The sequence below is a fragment of the Lemur catta genome, chromosome X (assembly GCF_020740605.2).
Source record: "Lemur catta isolate mLemCat1 chromosome X, mLemCat1.pri, whole genome shotgun sequence".
Classification (NCBI taxonomy): domain Eukaryota; kingdom Metazoa; phylum Chordata; class Mammalia; order Primates; family Lemuridae; genus Lemur; species Lemur catta.
The window spans coordinates 35,780,323-35,800,295 of NC_059155.1; the positions used below are offsets into that span (position 1 = coordinate 35,780,323).

Genomic DNA, 19,973 nt, shown 5'->3' on the forward strand with positions numbered 1-19,973 from the left:
TTCTGTTAGTTTGCTTCCACCTTACTGATGACAGAAAAGGCACATTGGGGAAGACAATTTAGACACATTTTTTTAAAATTTCTCAATTTCTTTGGCTGGGATTATGTGCCCCAAGCTCTGGTTTCAATGGTGATATGTGTGTTCTAACTGGCTTAACCTCAGTAATTTCTAGAATTATTGAAATTATGGTAGAAACATCTCCAATTTGAGGTCAGAAAAGCTTGATACCTTGAGAGTGTATTGTCTTTTCTGAAAAGAGAAATGCTTCTTTTCTTTCATTGCCAATAGCGCTCACGCAAACATGGTGAATGTTCGTTCCTAAAACCCGCAGGACATTCTGTAAGAAATGTGACAAGCATCAACCCCACAAAGTGACACAGTACAAGAAGGGCAGGGATTCTGTATATGCCCAGGGAAAGTGGCATTATGACAGGAAGCAGAGTGGCTATGGTGGGCAGACTAAGCTGATTTTCTGGAAAAAGGCTAAAACTACAAAGAAGATTGTGCTGAGGCTTGAGTGTGTTGAGCCCAATTGCAGATCTAGGAGAATGCTGACTAGTAAGAGATGCAAGCATTTTGAACTGGGAGGAAATAAGAAGAGAAAGGGCCAAGTGATCCAGTTCTAAGCATATTTTGTTTTATTATGAAGACAATAAAATCCTGAGGTTTTGTTCACTTCATTTGGTTGCAGTTGGTCTTTTGGAAGGGAATAAACTAGAGGCATCAAAAAAATTTCCCTTGTGGGGAAGTTTATGGTTTAAAGAAAAAGAGAGAGAAATGCTTTGAAGTCCCAGAAAAGGATGTAGAAGGATTCCATTTATATAGAATTCAAAAACAAACGGGCAGAACCAAACTATGGTGTTATACATCAAGGTTCTAAATGAAATAAAACTAGAATTTTAAAATATTAATAAAAACAAAAACCAAAAAGGCCCTGCCATCTGCAAATCTCAAAAGCCTTCTATTAAACAACTCTTGAGTGAAAGGTAAAAAATAAAATATTATAAATTTCCTGAAAAATAATGGTACTGTTAATAACAACATTATACATAAGAATCTATGCTGGGTGCGGTGGCTCACTCCTGTAATCCTAGCACTCTGGGAGGCTGAGACAGGAGGATCCCTTGCAGTCAGGAGTTTGAGACCTGCCTGAGCAAGAATGAGACCTGTACAAAAAATAGGAAAAGTTAGCCAGGCGTGGTGGTGTGCACCTACATGTAGTCCCAGCTACTCAGGAGGATGAGGCAGGAGGATGGCTTGAGCCCAGGAGTTTGCAGTTGCAGTGAACTATGATGACACCACTGCACTCTAGCTGGAGCGACACAGCAAGACTATCTCAACAAAAAAAATGTAAAAAAAAAAAAATGAATGTATGGGATATATTTAAAGCAGTGGCCAGAGGAAATTTCATAGCCCTAAATATCTACAACAATAAAAATAAAGGAATAAAAATAAATAGGCAGGGCACGGTGGCTCATGCCTATAATCCTAGCACTTTGGGAGGATGAGGCGGGAGGATCACTTAAGGCCAGAAGTTCGAGGCCAGCCTGAGCAAGAATGAGACCTCATCTCTACAAAAGATAGAAAAATTAGCCGGGCGTGGTGGTGTGCACCTACATGTAGTCCCAGCTACTCAGGAGGCTAAGATGGGAGGATGGCTTGAGCCCAGCAGTTTGAGGTTTCAGTAAGCTATGATGACACCACTGCACTCCAGCCAGGGCAACAGAATAAGGCAAACAAAAAGAGAGTACAGAGAAGGACATAATAAAGATAAAAATAAAAGTTGAAGTTTCCCTTGGAGGGAGTGGGTAGTGGCTGAAAAGGGACCCCGGGGAGGGATGCCTCAGTGGTGCTAGTAATGTTCTATATCCCGAGCTGGGTGCTTATTACACATGTGTTTCCACTTTCTGACAATTCATTGAGCTGCTCACTTAAGATTTGTGCCCTTTTAAACATCATTAAAAAGTTTACCAAAAAAAAGTTATTATTCTGTTTTCCCTAGTACCTATTTTTCCTCTGATGCTTACCAAAGTATCTTTCACAGAGTAGGTACTCAATAAACGTTGAATCTCTTTTAATGGCTTTGTATATCCTACCACTGAACCTGCCGTTATTATTAATAGACTGTGAGACTATATAATAAGAGTAATAGTAATAGTGGAAACACATACAGCACTTGACAATTCAAAACTCTGAATCCCTGACTTTAATGTAAGTGGAGCAGGTTGCCTGGATCTGGGATGTAGATCAGATGTCCATGCAGAGGGAGGGTCTCCTGGCCCGAAAATGGTAGCTATTATAGCGATAACAGCTAGAAAGGGTAACAGCTGACTCATATTCATCTAGGGTGACCAACCATTCTGGTTTGCCTGGGACAGCCCTAGTTTTAGCACTAAAAGGCCCGTGTTCCAGGAAACCCCTCATTTTCAAGTAAACCAGGACAGTTTGTCTCCCTATCTCACTTTATTTTTTTATTTTTATTTTTTCCTTTTTATTTCAGCTCATCATGGGGGTACATAAGTTTAGGTTATATACATTTTCCATGTCCCACCCAACCCCCCCGAGTCAGAGTCCCAAGCGCGTCCGTTCTCATTCTCCAGACAGTGTGCCTGGCACTCATCATGTAGTCATACCTCCATCCCCCCCCACCTCCCCGGGTCTGCACCTTCAAGCATGACCATTCCCCAGAGGGTGTGCAACGCACTCATCATGTAGGCATACACCCATCCCCTCCCCCCATCCCCATCCCAGTCTGATATCCAATTGGTATCCTTCCCCGATGAACATTTAGGTGATGATCAGGGAAACCAGTTTTCTGGTGAGTACATGTGATGCTTGTTTTTCCATTCTTTGGATACTTCACTTAGTATAATGGGTTCCAGCTCTCTCCAGGAGAACCAAAGAGATGTCGTATCATCGTTATTTCTTATAGCTGAGTAGTACTCCATGGTATACATATACCACAGTTTACTAATCCATTCGTGGATCGATGGGCACTTGGGTTGTCATTCTTTAACAAAGACACCTGTACCCGAATGTTTATAGCAGCACAATTTACAATCGCAAAGATGTGGAAACAACCCTATCTCACTTTACATGCATTATCTCATTAGCCTTCACAATACCTTATCAGAAAGATACTATTATTATTTTGATTTTGCTGATGAGAGAATGGAGGCCCAGAGGGGTTTAAGTCACTTGTGTCAAGTCATGAAGCTGGGAAGTAGTGGAGTCTCAACTTTACCCCTGGTTGGACTGACTCCAAAGTCAACATTCTTTCCACTCTACTCAGCTACAGAGAGCCAAAATAGATAGGCAACCTCAGTCAATGAGGACTGAATTACTGAAGTCCTCCTGTTAGAAAGGATATTCTCCAACTTGTCAAGAGAATAACAGAGCAAATTCAAGGCTAGCTAGAAGTGCAAATTGGGATAGTTCCCTTGTGCAGTCATTGTGGGAAAGGTGTTCATTAAAACCTTCCAAAGTAGATAAGCTTTGCAGAGTTCTCCCTAGGTAGAGGAGTGAATCCCTATAGCCTATTTTTTTTTTGATACAGAGTCTTACTCTGTTAACTGGGCTAGAGTGCTGTGGCATCAGCCTAGCTCACTGTAACCTCAAACTCCTGGGCTCAAGCAATCCTTCTGCCTCAGCCTCCCGAGTAGCTGGGACTACAGGCATGCGCCACCATGCCTGGCTAATTTTTTCTATGTATTTTTAATTGTCCAGCTAATTTCCTTCTATTTTTACTAGAGATGGGGTCTTACTCTTGCTCAGGCTGGTCTCGAACTCCTGAGCTCAAACGATCCACCCGCCTTGGACTCCCAGAGTGCTAGGATTACAGGTGTGAGCCACCGCACCTGGCCCCTATAGCCTATTAAATTCATTAGCAAAGTGCTAAATTCCAAGAGGACATGGAGCAGTTCCTCTAAGCATAGTTTCTAGATAACCTACCAAGCAGGATGGTCAAACTCCACCCAGAGTGGAAATTCAGAATCACAGTTACAGTTTGAGCTAATTGTTGGATTTTTTTTTCCCCAAATGATCCACTAAGACCTAGCAGGGAGCATTGTGGTATTTCATTGGAAAATCAGAATCATGACCATTTTCTGATCTTTAAGCTTCATAAGCCCAGCTTCCCATTATAGACCCAAAGACTCAGGAGGAAATGGAGGGTTGGAAGCTTCAGGATGGAACTTTCAGGAGGTCCCTCGACAGAAACAGTAAAAGATGAACAAGAGAACAGGGAAACAGAGAACACAGAATGAAGCAGCTTTGCCTACCAAAGCACTGAAAGAGTGTAGGAAATTATACCTAAGAGTTACTATGGTAGGACATTCTGGGGTGAATAATAAGTGCACCATTCGAACATTTTCCCATTATTTCCCCAGATGCACAGCTAGGAATGTCTCCATTCTCCAGCAAAGCAATTTAACATGTCCTACTTAAGTGCTCTGCACCCTGGCAGGTAGAGCAAACTTCAGTATTAGCATGTCTGTTCATATCACTGATATTGACTTTGATTTCATCCTCAAAAGCTGAAGGATGTTCAATCTTCAAGACTCCGTTAACTAATCCCATAACATACAACCGTGCAGGAGGATTCAGAAATTCAAGTATGCTTTCCTGCTCATGAGCTCACAGACTTTGTGATACAAAAATAGCAAATAATCAATGGATGTTTTAACCAGGCAGAAATCCAACAAATGAACTCATTCTTCAGCCTTGGTTACCTGTTACCTGAAGCTGATGAAGTTGATAATTAGGAATTAGCTGAAGAGCATCATTGCCACCCACTTCCTGAAGGAAAGAGCCAGTTTTTAGAAAGGCAATGCCCATATTTGAGCCATCTCTGTATTTTATTGTGCCTAGCACAGTAACCTAGTTCAATAAATTACTTTTCAAAAAATAAATGAATTAAAATAGTATTATGCCACTGGCCAATTGCTATTACTCTTGGCCAAGAAAGAAAAAAAAAATGAACTTGACAGAATCCTTTTTGGACCTTCCCAAGGCTGGAATAGCAGCCTTCCTCTGAGCTCCCGCGGCTCCCTGGGATTCCCCTATCGCCCTGACACCAAATCATAGCACTGGTCACACTGCATTTATCCCAGTTGACTGTTTCCTTATCTGTCTTCCCCACTGGGCTGTGAGTGAGGAATGCCCTGACCACCACTGCATCCCCAATGCCACGTCTGTGAATGACTGAATGCATGAAATACTAACTCTGCTCTATGTTCCAGAAGCACAAACTGGAGGCTAAGGAATAGCAAATTTACCACCACTCTTTCTCCAGCTGTCCTTGATCAACCAACTGTGTGACCTTAGGCAAATAGCTCATTCCTGGGAGCCAGCCTCAGTTGGAGTAGTGGGCTCAGGGATGGACTTCCAAGGGGGCATAGGGCATTCCCTGACACCAGGGCTCTGAGAGAGACCTAAGGCTGGAGGGAAGAGTAGATTCCTCCTCCAGAACAAAGTTGACAGGAGGAGGCTTAGTTTTCTAGTGATTAGGTGTTGGGTCTTTGCTTTCAGGTAGACAAGACCAGCACTTTCTAACTAACTTTGGGCAATTACCTCATCCCTCCCCCAAGCCTCATTTCTTTGGCAGGCCTTATTTTGAACATTTTATTATTACCATTGACTATCCTCAAGGTAAATTCATAATTGTGTGTATGTGTGTATGTGCGTGCACGTGTATGTGTTTAGAATTTTTACAATGTTTAGGCAATAAAGGCTACAATTTACTGAGCACTCATTATGCAGCAGGCTCTGGGCTAAGTGCTTTAGATGCATCATCTCATTGAATCATCACAATAACCCTTCAGGCAAGAATTAGTGTGCTATTTTATAGATAAGGTAATTCAATCTTGGAGTGGTTTAGTAAGTGGCCTGGCCCCTGTAGCTAGTAAGTTGCAGAGCCGGGATTCAAGTCTGGTTTTGTCTGACTCCAAAGCCTATACTTTTAACCCCCATACTCAAATTCTGTAGACTAATTAAGGGATATTAAAATGGAAACCCACAAAAGCCAAAGAATAAAGTAAATAAATAGAAAAGCTTTTGCCTTCTCTTGAAAGGCCATTAGTCCCAGCAGCATTTTGGTGTTAAATGGAAAAAATAATAAGATTGGCCCATCAGTTAGGAGAAGCAAACAGGCCTCTTTACCAGTATGCTGGGCCTTTTTTACCATTGCTAGCTAAAATAATTACCATCCATTCAACCACTTTAATGACTCCTTCCCTGGAGATGTGGAGCTTTCATTGGGCTCTCAGCTTAACTGTAGAACATCAAAATAATATGTAGCTAGACCGCTTTCTCTAGGGGACCTTTGCAAGCACTGTTTTTTTAAAAAAAGCAGAATTCACCAGTTCTCAATCTTCTAAAGCCAGGAATTCTTTCAAAATTCTCTATGACCTTTTGTCTAAGGCACTTAGCTCTGTATGAAAGAAGTGGTAAGCGACCTTTACACTGTCCTTCCCTGGAGGGTCTCAAATTTCATGGATGCTGTGGCTTAGTTAACATTGGGAATGGCTTTGGTGATCAAAACTTGTCCTGTTGCCCTAGTTTCAGGACAAAATTTGCAAACTGCTTAGGTGATGGGGAAACACATTTTAGTCAAACCAAGCTTAAATTTCCACCCCTTTAGAAACAGGCTAATTGCTCTGCAAAGTACGGGCACAAGGACTTGCATAGAGATATATAATATATTCTTTGGGGTCTCTGCTGCTCTCTGCTGGCCACAGGCCATTGCTGTGGTTGCCGAAAAAGTGACTAATTCAAAGAGTCACTGCTGGGGTTTCTCCTACTATTGCCACTACCACTATCACTACCACCAACTAGTACCATTTTTTGAGTGCCCCCTTGGTGCCAGGTTCTGAGCTAAGTGCCATGGAGACGGAGATGACAAGTGCTGGTCCTCGTCCTTAGCAAGCCCAGCCTAGCGGGGAAGACAGATTCTCAAACAGAGAATTATAATAAAGTGCAGTGTCAAAAGAGAGCATGAAAAAAGATCCCTGTGTTCCCTCAATCAGCAATCAGAATTCCTACTCTGTGTCAACTGCCAAGTGAGGTTCTGGAAAAACAAGCACAGAGCTTTATCATTTTAGCCACTTGGTACACATCTCATCTCATTTGATAATCACATTTTAGCTGCCCACTTAGTACACATCTCATGTCATCTGATCATCACAACAAACCTGTAATGTTTGCAGGGCAGATATTAATAGCCCCATTATATAGATTAGGAAACCGAGGCTCAGAGAGGTTGTATGAGTTGCCAAATGTGACACAGCTAGCTGCTGGGTTACAGAGGCTTGAACTTGACTGTCTGACTTTGAATCCACTCTCTTGACTGCGGCACCACACTGCTTTGTGCTGCTTATTGGGGGGTCAGTAGGGTAATGGATAAGGCCAAGTGCTCCTAGAGTCATGCTGCCTGGGACCAAACTGCAGCTCTGCCACTCTCTAGCATCAGGCAAACCATTTAACTTCTGTGTGCCTCATTTTCCCCACCTTTTAAATGGGAAGGATAACAGCATTTAACTTACAAGGTTACAAGGACTAAATGAATGAAATGCTGATGCCAGTCATATAATACACACTTAATAAATGTGAGATATTAATATTACTGTCAACACATGAGGCAGAAATACCTTGGTCAAGTGTGACTAGGATGTGCAAATTCAAGGAAGGTGTTAAGCGCTGCTGAAGTAACATCCGATTAGTTACTCTTGCTTGATTAACAGAAGAACCCTTCCAGCTCTCTATGCAGAGTCCACTCTGATGGCTCATTTTTCGGTTCTCCAGGGACAATACCTCTTCTTGTCTCCAAGAATACCCACAGAAGTAATGGGGCTACAGAGAGTGGAGGAACTAATTCTGCCCTGGAGAGGTGACCTCTGCTTTTGCAGGGTCAGGGGCAGAAGGAAAGTGTCAGAGGGACCAGGATTTGTAAAAGTCTATTATAGAGGGTTTATCATTGAACAAAATTCATCTTATCCATATCTGCAAAACAGGGTCAGTATAGGCTGGTACTGAGAATATACCCAGAGACTTAATTTTATAACAGTATTTAAGTTGGTTCTTTTCTCTATCTCAGTGCTCTGAGATGCCATGACAAGCCCCTTCTTCCACTTTGCTGCTTTTCCTCAAATCTGACAGCTCCTCTTCTGACTCCTTTGTGAGCTCTTCTATCACCTGCTAAGGGTTAGTGTTTCCCAGGGATCTTTCCTTGGCCTATTGCCCTAACACACTCCACTCTTTTCCTAAGCAATTGCAATCCTTTCACACAACATCAGTGACCATGTATCTCCAAATTGATGACTCCAAAATCTCCATCTCCTGCCAAGACCTTTCCCCAAGCTCCAGCCTCACCATCCACCTGTCTACTGGGCATTGGCACCCAGAGGTCCCACAGGCACTAGTCCTTGCCAAATGTGTCCCCACATCTGTGTTCTCTCCATCATTTAATGACACCATCATTAACTCAGCCAGCCAAGGTAATAAATAGGAAGTCATTCGTTTTTTACTGAGATATAATTCACATACTATAACATTCACCTTTTAGAAGCATGCAATGCAGTAAATTCACAAAGGTGTGCAACCAGCCTGCAACCTAGTTTTAGAACATTTCTTCCCTCCCCAAAAGAGTCAGTCTCCATACCCATCTTCTCTCAGCCCCTGGAAACAACTAATCTGCATTCGTCTCCTGGGATTTGCCTGCTCTTGATAGCTCATATAAATGCAATCATACAATATATGGTCCTTTGTGACTGGCTTGTTTCACTTAGCATGATATTTGCAAGGTTCAAGGTTCATCCATGTTGTAGCATGTATCAGTCCTTCATTCCTCTATATGGCTGAAAAATATTCCATTGCATAGATATACTACATTTGCTTTATTTATTCATCAGTTGATGATCATTTGGGTTGTTTCCACTTTTTGGCTGTTATAAATATTGCTGCTATGAACATCCACATACAAGATTTTTTGTGGACATATGTTTTCAGTTCTCTTGAGTATATGCCTGTTATCGGAATTGCTGGGTCATATGATAACTCTATGTTTAAGCTTTTGAGGAACTGTTAAACTATTTTCCAAAGTGAATGCACCATTTTACAACCCCACCAGCAATGTACAATGGTTCAAATTTCTTTGGGCATCATTCTTGATTCTCCCTTCTCCCTCAGTCCACACAATCAATCACCCAAGTCTTGCCAGTTTAGCATCCTAAACAGCTCTCAAAACTGTCCCTTGTTCTCCAGTACCGCTACTGCTGCTCTTGGTCAGTTCTATATCATCTCTCACCTGGACTATTGCAATAATCTCCAAACTGGTTAGCTGCTCCTCCATCAGAATGAGCTTTTTAAAACAGGCCCCTGTCAATGCCATTGCCCTCCTGAAAACCCTTTAATGCAATGACTCTCAACCATGGCTGCTCTTTAGAATCACCTGGACAGATTTCAAACATCCTGGTGCTTGGGCTGCACCTCAGGCCAATTAAATTCAGAATTTCTAGGGGTGGTATCCAGGCATCAGTGGTGCGAAAGCTCCCCCAGGTGATTCCAATATGTATCCAGAACAAACACTGCTTTAGTGGCTCCCTATCACCTATAAGATAAAGTCCAAGCTCCCTAACATGGCCCACGGGTCCTTAATCGTCTGACCTATGCACACCTCTTCATCTGTATCTCACATCCCTCCCTGCTTCACACCTAACACCCCATACACACTGATCTGCACATGCTGTCCAACAGAAACATATTTTTCTTCCCTGTCTCCCATGCCTGGAATGTCCTTCCCAGCTCTCTTAGCCTAGGGAGTGCCTACTCATTCCCTAGGATTCAAGACCTCTAGGAACTCTTCCTTGTCATGTCCTTCTTGTCCTGTGTACTCTTCCAGTCCTATTAGAATTGTTTGTCCTCCCCAGAAGATTGGGACCTCCCCAGCTTAGCTGATTTATTCATCTTACACTAGCACTTAAAATTTATTGTGTACTGTATAAAGAGCTTTTGGGTGAATGAATGAATCAATGTCCTTGAAACAGTTGCCACTTAATACCTGCAGGAGGTATTCTAGAAGAAGACATTGTTATCACAGGGTATGAGAGCTCCGTGCATGAGAGCTTCCAGTGGGACAAGATGTGGAGAAGGAAAATGGTAATATTGATGATCCTGACCCTTTGTAGGCCTAGGCTAATGGGTGTGTTTGTGTATTAGCTTTTAACAAAAAAAAATTTAAGTAAAAAAAATTAAAAATAGAAAAAAGTTTATAGAATATGGATATAAAAAATATTTTTGTATACCTATACAACATGCTTGTGTTTTAAGCTAAGTGTTATTACAAGAGTCAAAAAGTTAAACACAAGGGTGGAGTGCGGTGGCTCATGTCTGTAATCCTAGCACTCTGGGAGGCTGAGACAGGAGGATCCCTAGCAGTCAAGAGTTCAAGACCATCCTGAGCAAGAGTGTGACCCCGTCTCTATTAAAAATAGAAAAATTAGCCGGGTACAGTAGCTCGTGCTTATAGTCCCAGCTACTCAGGAGGCTGAGACAGGAGGATCTCTTGAACCCAAGAGTTTGAGGTTGCAGTGAGCTATGATGACACCACTGCACTCTAGCCTGAGCAACAGAGCAGTCCTGAGAAAGAAAGGAAAGAAAGACAGAAAGAAAGAAAGAAAGAGAGAGAGAGAGAGAGAGAAAGAGAGAAAGAAAGAGAGAAAGAAAGAAAGGAAGAAGTTAAAAACAGATTTAAAAGCTTATAAAGTAAAAAAGTTACAGTAAGCGAAGGTAAGTTTATTATTGAAGAAAGAAAATTTTAAAATAAATTTAGTGTAGCCTAAGTGTCCGATGTTTATAAAGCGTACAGTGCTGTACAGTAGTGTCCTAGGCCTTCACATTCACTCACCACTCACTCACTCACTCACCCAGAGCAACTTCCAGGCCTGCAACCTCCTTTCACAGAAAGTGCCCTCTACAGATGTACCATTTTTCATCTTTTATGCCGTGTTTTTACTGTACCCATATATCTATGTTTAGATAGGTTTAGCTACACAGACACTTACCATTGTGTTACAATTGCCTACAGTATTCAGTACAGCAATATGCTGTACAGGTTTATAGCCTTGGAGCAATAGGCTGGACCATGTAGCCTAGGTGTGTAGTAGGCTATGCCACCTAGGTTTGCGCAGGTACACTCCATGATGTTTGCAACAACAATATTGCCTAAGAATGCATTTCTCAGAACGTATGCCTGTCATTAAGCAACACATGACTGTGCTTCCTAGCTCTAAAACACACTTCCCCTGACTTGGTTCTAGGGAGCCAACGATGGCAATATTATGATTTGGTGTTAGAATGGCTTTAGGCCTCCCCTCCTCTTAAGCCCAGGATCTTAGAGACTACTTCAAAGGGCATTATTTGGGCATGGAGGTGACTACCTCTGTGTGTTTCCTTCCCCTCAGGCCTTGAGAGTTTCTTCTCATCATTTCACTTCTATTTGCAAAGGAGCTTGAAGCTTATCCTTGTTTGCAGCTTGCCCTTTTAAAATTGTCCCTTCTGGCTTTAATTTTTGGTTCATTCTTCCTGTGTCCAAACTGAAAGCCCAAAGTGAGAGAAACCCATGGTACACAGTGACTCGCTGGGGTTTGGTGCCAAATCTTGCAACGCCCACTTTCCAATCAAGGCTGACTAAATTATGAAGTAGCACCACCCTCACCCCCTCCTTTTTAGTTCCTTACAATGCCTGCTATCACCTATTTTATAATTAGTAGTTGATTAGCATGAAAAAGATCTTCCTTCCTGAGTTAGGCTTGCAACTGTATTTTCTAACTTCTGACCTAAATAGCAGGGCAATTTAGGGGTTTTGTTTGTTTGTTTGCTTGCTTGCTTGATTTTTTTTTCACTACCCAAATCCTTGAAACATATTTTGTTTTGTTTTGTTTTGTTTTGTTTTGTTTTGTTTTAGCCACTAGACCACCAGGGATGAAATACATTTTGAAAGCAGCTTGACAGCAGAGTTAGGCTGTTTCTGCACACAAATAGAAGAGCAAGTAAGCTTGTGTTTCCACCAATGATCTTTTGTAGCAAAAGATCTGGGGCAACAGCCCTTGGGGCCAAAGGCTCAAGTTTCACTTAAGGTAAACTGAATTCACTTCTCCAAGATCACTGAAAGCTTATATTCTAGCGGTAGGACTTAAGAAATCAGGTTTCTCTTGTTTTCAAGAAGAGCGTGGGTTCTACATATTGGGTTTTTAAGGTGCGCATGATGGACAGTTTTGAAACATTTTCCCACCGGTTTATTACTGGCCAAGACAGAAGTACCAATGCAGCCCTTTCCCTGAGAAGGTTCCTCCCACGAAGTATCCCACTTCCTTTTCAAAATTTACTTATTTTGCTTATCAGCAAGAAAATCAAAATGTCTTTTTCACTCTCTATAATCTACCCAACTCAGCAACTTAAGGTGCCTCTGTCACTTTGATTTATTCAAATGATTTGAAATGTCAACTTATTGAAGATCTGTAGGGGACCGTGAGTAATGTCACCCACTGCCCTGAAACAAACAATGAATTTTAACTCTCCAAACGGATGTCAGAGAAGGGCAAAGCTGAGCCCATGGGATCTCTTCCTGCCATGCTTCACAATGGAGTGATTTAAGGTGACTTGGGCACACTCATTGAAGAAGTCACATCTCCTGCCAGTTTGAATGGCACCATCTTGGCACAAAGGAAACCAGTCACTGAGGGGACACATTTCCCCCAACTGTGATTTCTTAGAGAGCCATGGCATTATCTGGATGTTTAATGAAGCAGAACCTTTTGATCCCAACCACAGTCTGGTCTTACTGGATTGCCAATAGCCCCAGCAAACTGACAATTGGGTGAGGACTTCATATGAGGCCTTATTAATTAGTCTATGAGGATGGCCTTACATGGTGCTTGGCACAGAGGTAGAAAGCACTGATGGCATGTTAGCCATTGCTGTGATTAATAAAAATTCATTTCTATTAGTGAATATTCACTGCTAGGTAAGAAAAAACAGTTCATTTCTACAGGGTTCTACCAGTAATTGAAAGGTAGGCTTACTGTAGCTGGGATTTAGCAGCAAACACATCATAATTATTGCTGTGATTCTGTGCTGCTGGTGGGTGGCCTGGTGTTCTGGGATAGTCAAAACCATTACAAGAAACCTCAGGGAAACGTCTAGATTCTCCTACCGGGTTGGAATTAAGTGAACTCTAATGGATCTTAAAATAACTGGGTCAATGTCTGAGGCTTGAAAAGGCAAGAGTTCTCTTTTGCTGTATGGGATTTGGTGCAAATTTGGCATTAAGATCAGACATGTACTATCTTTCTTGCTTCTTTAGGAAGAAAGCTAGTGCTAACCCAAGGAAAGGATAAAACACTTAGCAGAGCTTCATCCAGTTTCTCAGTGGAGAGTGGCACATTAGCTTAACATGCAGGAAGTTGGCAGTGAAGTGCTCTAGATGATGGAGATCTGACCTGGTTCTTAGCTGAGGTTGGTATGGCTTCCTCTAGAGCACTTGCCAACTGGCCTTTGTGGCTAAACATCACACTGAGCTCTCTCTTACTTAACTCTTTTTAAAGTGAGGACGGAAGGATGGATATGCCTGGCTGCTTCCAGTGAACATTAGTGAGTGCTCCTCTGGGCTACGTGCTGGAGGTGCAATGAGGAGCAAGACAGGCCCAGTCTTAGTTCTCAAGTTCACAGTCTAGTCAGGAAGACAGATAGTGACGTGCTGAAGCCAGCTCCTACTGACTCATGAGAGTTGATAAATGTTCAGAAATTTTGCAAACTGGTTGTTAAATGCACAATTATTAAAAATATTTTTATATAAACTTACAATTAAATAAAATATATTGAAAACTAGGGTCATAAATACCCCAAACTTATCACTTCCTAATTATTTTACTGCTTTTTATTATTATCTATGCCCTTGAGGTTATCTATATCTATTCCAGTAGTATGGTGGAAATCCTTTTAAATATAATGGTGTGCTGCTGGGCATTTCTCCCAAACTCCATGTTGTGTGACTTCATCTTGAAATTGGCCATGGTAGGAATATTTACACCATGGATATGGGCAATCGTTCCAAACTAGGAATTGTTTTCCTTTCAGAAAATCAGTTATTAAACATTTACCAGCATACCCCTGGAGACAGACTAGCAAATAGATCGTTAAAGTAAATCCAGTGGGCCACGTGGCTGTGGGATTACAGCTCATGGTGGGGGACATGGGAAAGTGTTGATAAAGGCTTCACATAGGAGGTAGGTGCCTAAGCAAACCCCTGAAGTATAATTAAAAGTAAAGGCCCAGAAACAAGCTAGGGCAGAATTGATTGAATGAAAAAGATGTGGTCCTTGCTCTCAGCAGCTCTCAGTCTATGGGGAAACAGGTGGAAGGGGGCGCAGGGTCAAGTGCTCTGTGGGGCCTGCTGGGGCTGCTGTGGAAGCACAGAGGAGGGCACCATACTGGGGGGAGTAGAGGAAGGCTTCCTGGAGGAGGTGATGTGGCATCTTATACTGAAATCAAAAGACAACTAGGAGTAGCCACCTCTCTTGGAAACAGAGGTAGAAAATTATGCCTTTTAATATATTAAAATATATTGCCAACATATTCAGCATTAAAGAGTAAGCAATATTTTTAAAAGATATTCTCAAGAAGTGCCTTGCTCTTTTTATGAGTTTGTGTAATACTTGAAATATTGCCTTGTAGTGGGTGGTGGGGTTTAGTTTCTAGTGCAGCCTCCCACCTAGTATAGGGCTTTGCATTACAACAGCCCTGGCCCAGGGCTTCCAAGTTCTGCCTGAATACTGTAGGTGAGGGGGGAGAAGGAAATCGGGTGCATTTGTTAAATACTGAACTATTAGTAAATGTGACCAAAGACCTCATTTGGGAGAGCAATTATTAAATCCTGTATTCAAAAGTCTGGTGTTTGCTAAGCCCTGGGGTTTCATAGATGAAGCATAAACAACACCATTCTCTTCTCAACAAACACCACAGCCTACCTTTTTCACGAAAAATTGGCCCCAGGATAAGGATGGATTACATTCGGTATATGTATGAGGAACAGGGACCTTGAACTGCTATCAGGTTCTACAGGGAATCTAAGAACTGACGTTGTCTCACGTTGGTAATGACATCTGGGGAAAATACCTACTTTCTGTTTGCATTCAGTGCCTCTTTTTCTAAAACTAAAGGTCAGATTAGCAACCTAAAAATGAAACTAGAATGGAGGTGAGGAAAGAGGGAGCAGTGTAACATTTTACGCTGAGGCTGAGAAGAGGGAGCAGATCTGGTTATCCGAAAACCCAAGTCTGAAATGCAGGCCCTCAGTGTTACAAACAGGATTACTCTTTTTGCAAATAAACTCTAGGAAATAAACCCAGAGACTTTGAGTTTTTATTTATTCCTTTGCATTCTACTCAAGTTTCTTGTTTGCAAGGAACAGAAACCCATCGAGCTAGTTCAGATAAAGGATGGGTGGGGAAATTGAGTTAGTTCAGAAATATTAACTGAGCACGCACTATGTGCCAGGTTGTGTGTTCGGAGTCCCTGGTAAGCAGTGACTAAGATGGACACAGTCCTTGTCCTCAGAGTATACTGTCCAGCACAAAACCAAAGCACTAAACTAACGATTACACACTTTGTGATTTAATTATAAACGTGATGTGCACTCTGAGGGAAAGGAGTGTGGGGTCCCATAGAGCTTCAACCTAATGGGGCTGGAGGAAAGGTCAGAGATGGCTTCCCTGGAGAAGTGAGTGATATTTGAGCGAACTCAGGAGCATGCATTTAGCTGGGCTGAAGGGGACATTATCTAGTACCTTCGTTTTTCTTCCTAATTCCCGTATCATGCAATGCATCACAAAATCTCCAAGACATGGAGAAATTAAAACTCAGAAACAATGTAGAAAAATAACCCTCCTAGTCTATGTTATACTCACAGGTTCCTTCGAACAGTATGCCTTGCCCAATTATTTTTCCTGAACAAATATTCCTATACCTACCATCCACCCAGGGTTTTATTTCTTGACTACTCCTGACAAAATTGCTGTTTAGCATGGCATTTAAAAGGTATGCATCCATGTTCTCACTAATAAGTGGGAGCTAAACGGTGGGTATGTGTGGTCATAAAGGGTTGTAAAGGATGCTGGAAACTAAGAAGGGAGGAGGGTGGGAGGCGGGGGAGGGATGAAAACTTACCTGTCGGGTACAATGCACATTGTTCTGGTGAAGGGCACACTAAAAGCCCTGGCTTCAGCATTATACAATTCACCCATGTAACAAAAACACTTGTACTCCCTTAATATTTTGAAATAAAAATTATTTTTTTTTAAAAAAAATATGTGCATCTATAGCGCTATACCCAGAAGACATCCCAGAAGGGAATTTTCATTGGTAAATGTACTATATAACCTGAGTCATGGTTATAATGACTAAAATGTGGGAGTGCTGATTATTTAAACATGATATTAGTGAGTTTTAATTCTCTATCTTCATGAATTCTTTATTTTTATACTGCTGTAGAACTAACAATGCTGTTGATCTGTGTTTCATACTTTACACGACAAATTTCCTGTGCTTTTGACAGGTCTATGGTGTTTCCATAGTTACTTTCCATCTGAGAAGTTGGAAGGAGGCATTTGCATTGACCCTCGCCCACCTACAGCCTCAATCAAACACGCCTCTGACTAAAAGAAACTGCTCAAAGGTGACTTGGTGCATCCCACAGACACTGAGCAGGACAGGGTCCCATTTTCACCTTCTTACAACCATCTCCCCTTCTCACCCAGGGTAACTACTAAATATGGGAAGGTGCTTCTTCTCTTCCCACACCTATTTCTCTCCTTTGGGCTTATGGCTCCACCCATGTAGACACGGTTGTCTGGCCTAAGAAAGCAAACTGACCAAGGATTTGTGCAAAACTCAGCAGTTTCCATTTTGCAAACCTTCTTCAGCTGTAGTTGCATAAAAGTGTTCAATTTCACTTTGAACTCTACCTTTGACTGAACCCAAATATCAAAGTGAAACTCAGTCAAAACCACAGGGTAGACCCCAAATAAGTAAGAGTTTACTTGAAACCTGGAGATCGTCTCAAAAGCTTTTGAGAGGATGCAGATAGAAAAGACCAACCTCATTTGGATTTATAATAAGGAGTGAAATCCAAAACCATGGGTTCTAGGCATTGGCTACTACTAGAGGTGGGTGGTAAAATAACAATAATAATAATAATTATTACTACTACTACTGCTACTGCCACTTGTAGTAAGCTTTTAGAATATGCCAGGAGGTGTGCTGCTAGGCATTTTTTATCTCACTGAGTCATCCCAGTAACCCTGTGGGGTAGGTGTGATGTGACCCCTCTTTACAGGTTATAAAAGTAAGGCTTATTCAAATTCTACCAATTATACATGTACTTGTATGTGTGTTTGTGTGTATGTGTAGCTCTGTGTAATTTTATCACATGTGAATATTTGTGTAACCACCACCACAATCAAGATACTCAACTGTACCATCACCACAAAATTCTCTTGTGTTATTCTTTTACAGCCACATCCAGTCCCTCTCCTCCATCTCTGGCAACCATTAATCTGTTCTCTATCATAACAGTTTTGCCATTCTGGGCATTTGTATAAATGGACTCATGTAGTACCTAACCTTTTTAGATTGGCTTTTTTCCCCTCAGTATAATTCCCTTGAGATTCATCCAAGTTGTTGCATATATCAGGAATTAATTCCTCTGGATTGCTGAGTAGTATGCCACGGTACAGGTATACCACAGTTTGTTAACCATTCACCTATTGAAGAACATTTGGGTATTTTCCAGTTTTTGGCTATTACAAATAAAGATGTTATGAATATTTGTGTAGCACAAGTTCCTGCATGTGAATTTATGACTGTAAAGTTGTTTGTAGTATTCCTTTATTATCCTTTTAATGGCTACAGAAGCTGCTGTGATAACCTTATTTCATTCCTGATATTGGTAATTTTTGTTTTTAAGAGAGATAGAGTCTCACTATGTTGCTGTGCCTGGAGTACAGTGGCTATTCACATGCATGATCATAGTGCACTACAGCCTCGAACTCCTAGGCTCAAGTGATCTTCCTGCCTCAGCCTTCCAAGTAGCTGGCACTACAGGCATGCACCACTGTGCCTGGTCTAATATTGGTGATTTTTACCCTCTCTCTTTTCACCTTTGTCAGAGATTTATTATCAACTTTACTGAGTTATTTCAAAGAACCAGCTTTTTGTTTCATTAGTTTTTTCTATTGATTTCCTGTTTTCAATGCCAATGATTTCTGCTCTTACCTTTACTTTTTTTTATTTCAATAGATTTAAATGGTACAAATGGAGTTTTGTTACATAGATCTATTGTACAGCAGTGAAGTCTGGGCTTTTAGTGCACCCATCACCCAAATAGTGTACATTTTACCCAAAAGGTAATTTTTCATCCGTCTTCCCCCTCCCAACCTCCCCACTTTTGAGTCTGCAATGTCCATTATACCACTCTGTATGACCATGCATACTCATAGCTTGGCTCCCACTTATGAGTGACAACGTGCAGCATTTGTTGTTTCATTTCTGAGATACTTCACTTAGGATAATGGCCTCCAGTTCCATCCAAGTGGCTGCAAAAGACAATATTTCATTCTTTTTTATGGCTGAGTAGTATATACCACATTTTCTTTATTCACTCATCAATTGATAGGCACTGAGGTTGAAACCATATCTTTACAATTGTGAATTGTGCTGTGATAAACATACGAGTGTGGGTATCTTTTTGATATAATGGCTTCTTTTCCTTTGGGTAGATACCCAGTAGTGGAATTGCTAGATCAAATAGTAGTTTTACTTTTAGTTCTTTGAGAAATCTCCAACTGTTTTCCATAGAAGTCTTACTAATTTACATTCCCACCAACTGTATATAAGCATTCCCTTTTTACTGCATCCATGCTAACACCTATAGTTTTTTGACTTTTTAATAAAGGCCATTCTGACAGGGATAATGTGGTATCTCATTGTGGTTTTAATTTGCATTTCTCTGATGATTAGTGATATTAAGCATTTTTTCATATGTTTTTGGCCATTTGTACATCTTGTTTTGAAAAATGTCTGTTTACTTTTTAATGGGGTTACTTGCTTTTTCCTTGCTGAGTTGTTCCAGTTCCTTGTAGATTCTAGATATTAGTCCTTTGTCAGATACATAGTTTGCAAATATTTTCTGCCATTCTTTAGATTGTCTGTTTACTTTTTTTTTTCTGAAACAGAGTCTCACTCTGTTGCCCAGGCTAGAGTGCCATGGCGTCAGCCTAGCTCACAGCAACCTCAAACTCTTAGGCTCAAGTGATCCTCCTGCCTCAGCCTCCCGAGTAGCTGGGGCTATAGGCACAAGCCACTGTGCCCAGCTAATTATTTGTTTCTATTTTTAGTTGACTGGCTAATATTTTTCTATTTTTGCTAGAGACGGGGTCTCGCTCTTGCTCAGGCTCGTCTCAAACTCCTGACCTCAAGTGATCCTCCCATCTCAGCCTCCCAGAGTGCTAGGATTACAGGCATGAGCCACCACACCTGGCCTATTTCCTTTGTTGATTATTTATTTTGCTGTGCAGAAGTTTTTTAGCTTAATTAATTCCCATTTGTTTATTTTTGTTTTCACTGCATTTGCATTTGGAGTCTTAGTCATAAATTCTTTGCCTAGGGCAATGTCCAGAAGGGTTTTTCCTAGGTTTTCTTCTAGAATTTTTATGGCTTCAGGTCTTACATTTAAGTCATTGATCCAAGTTGAGTTAATTTTTGTATATGGTGAGAGATAGGGATCCAGTTTCATTCTTCTGCAAATGATTACCCAGTTTTCCCAGCACCATTTATTGAATAGGACATCCTTTCCCCAGTGTATGGTTTTGTCAGCTTTGTTGAAGATCAGTTGGTGGCAGGCATATAGCTTTATTTGTGGGTTC

General features: G+C 41.3%; 1 protein-coding gene across 1 annotated transcript; it reads left to right on the forward strand.

The window, feature by feature from the left end:
* Window positions 1-308: 308 nt before the first annotated feature.
* On the forward strand, window positions 309-674 carry LOC123628208 (60S ribosomal protein L36a-like). Its single transcript, XM_045537847.1, has one exon. It carries the CDS (start codon window positions 309-311, stop codon window positions 624-626), a length of 318 nt encoding a protein of 105 aa, XP_045393803.1. The 3' UTR covers window positions 627-674.
* Window positions 675-19,973: the final 19,299 nt, after the last annotated feature.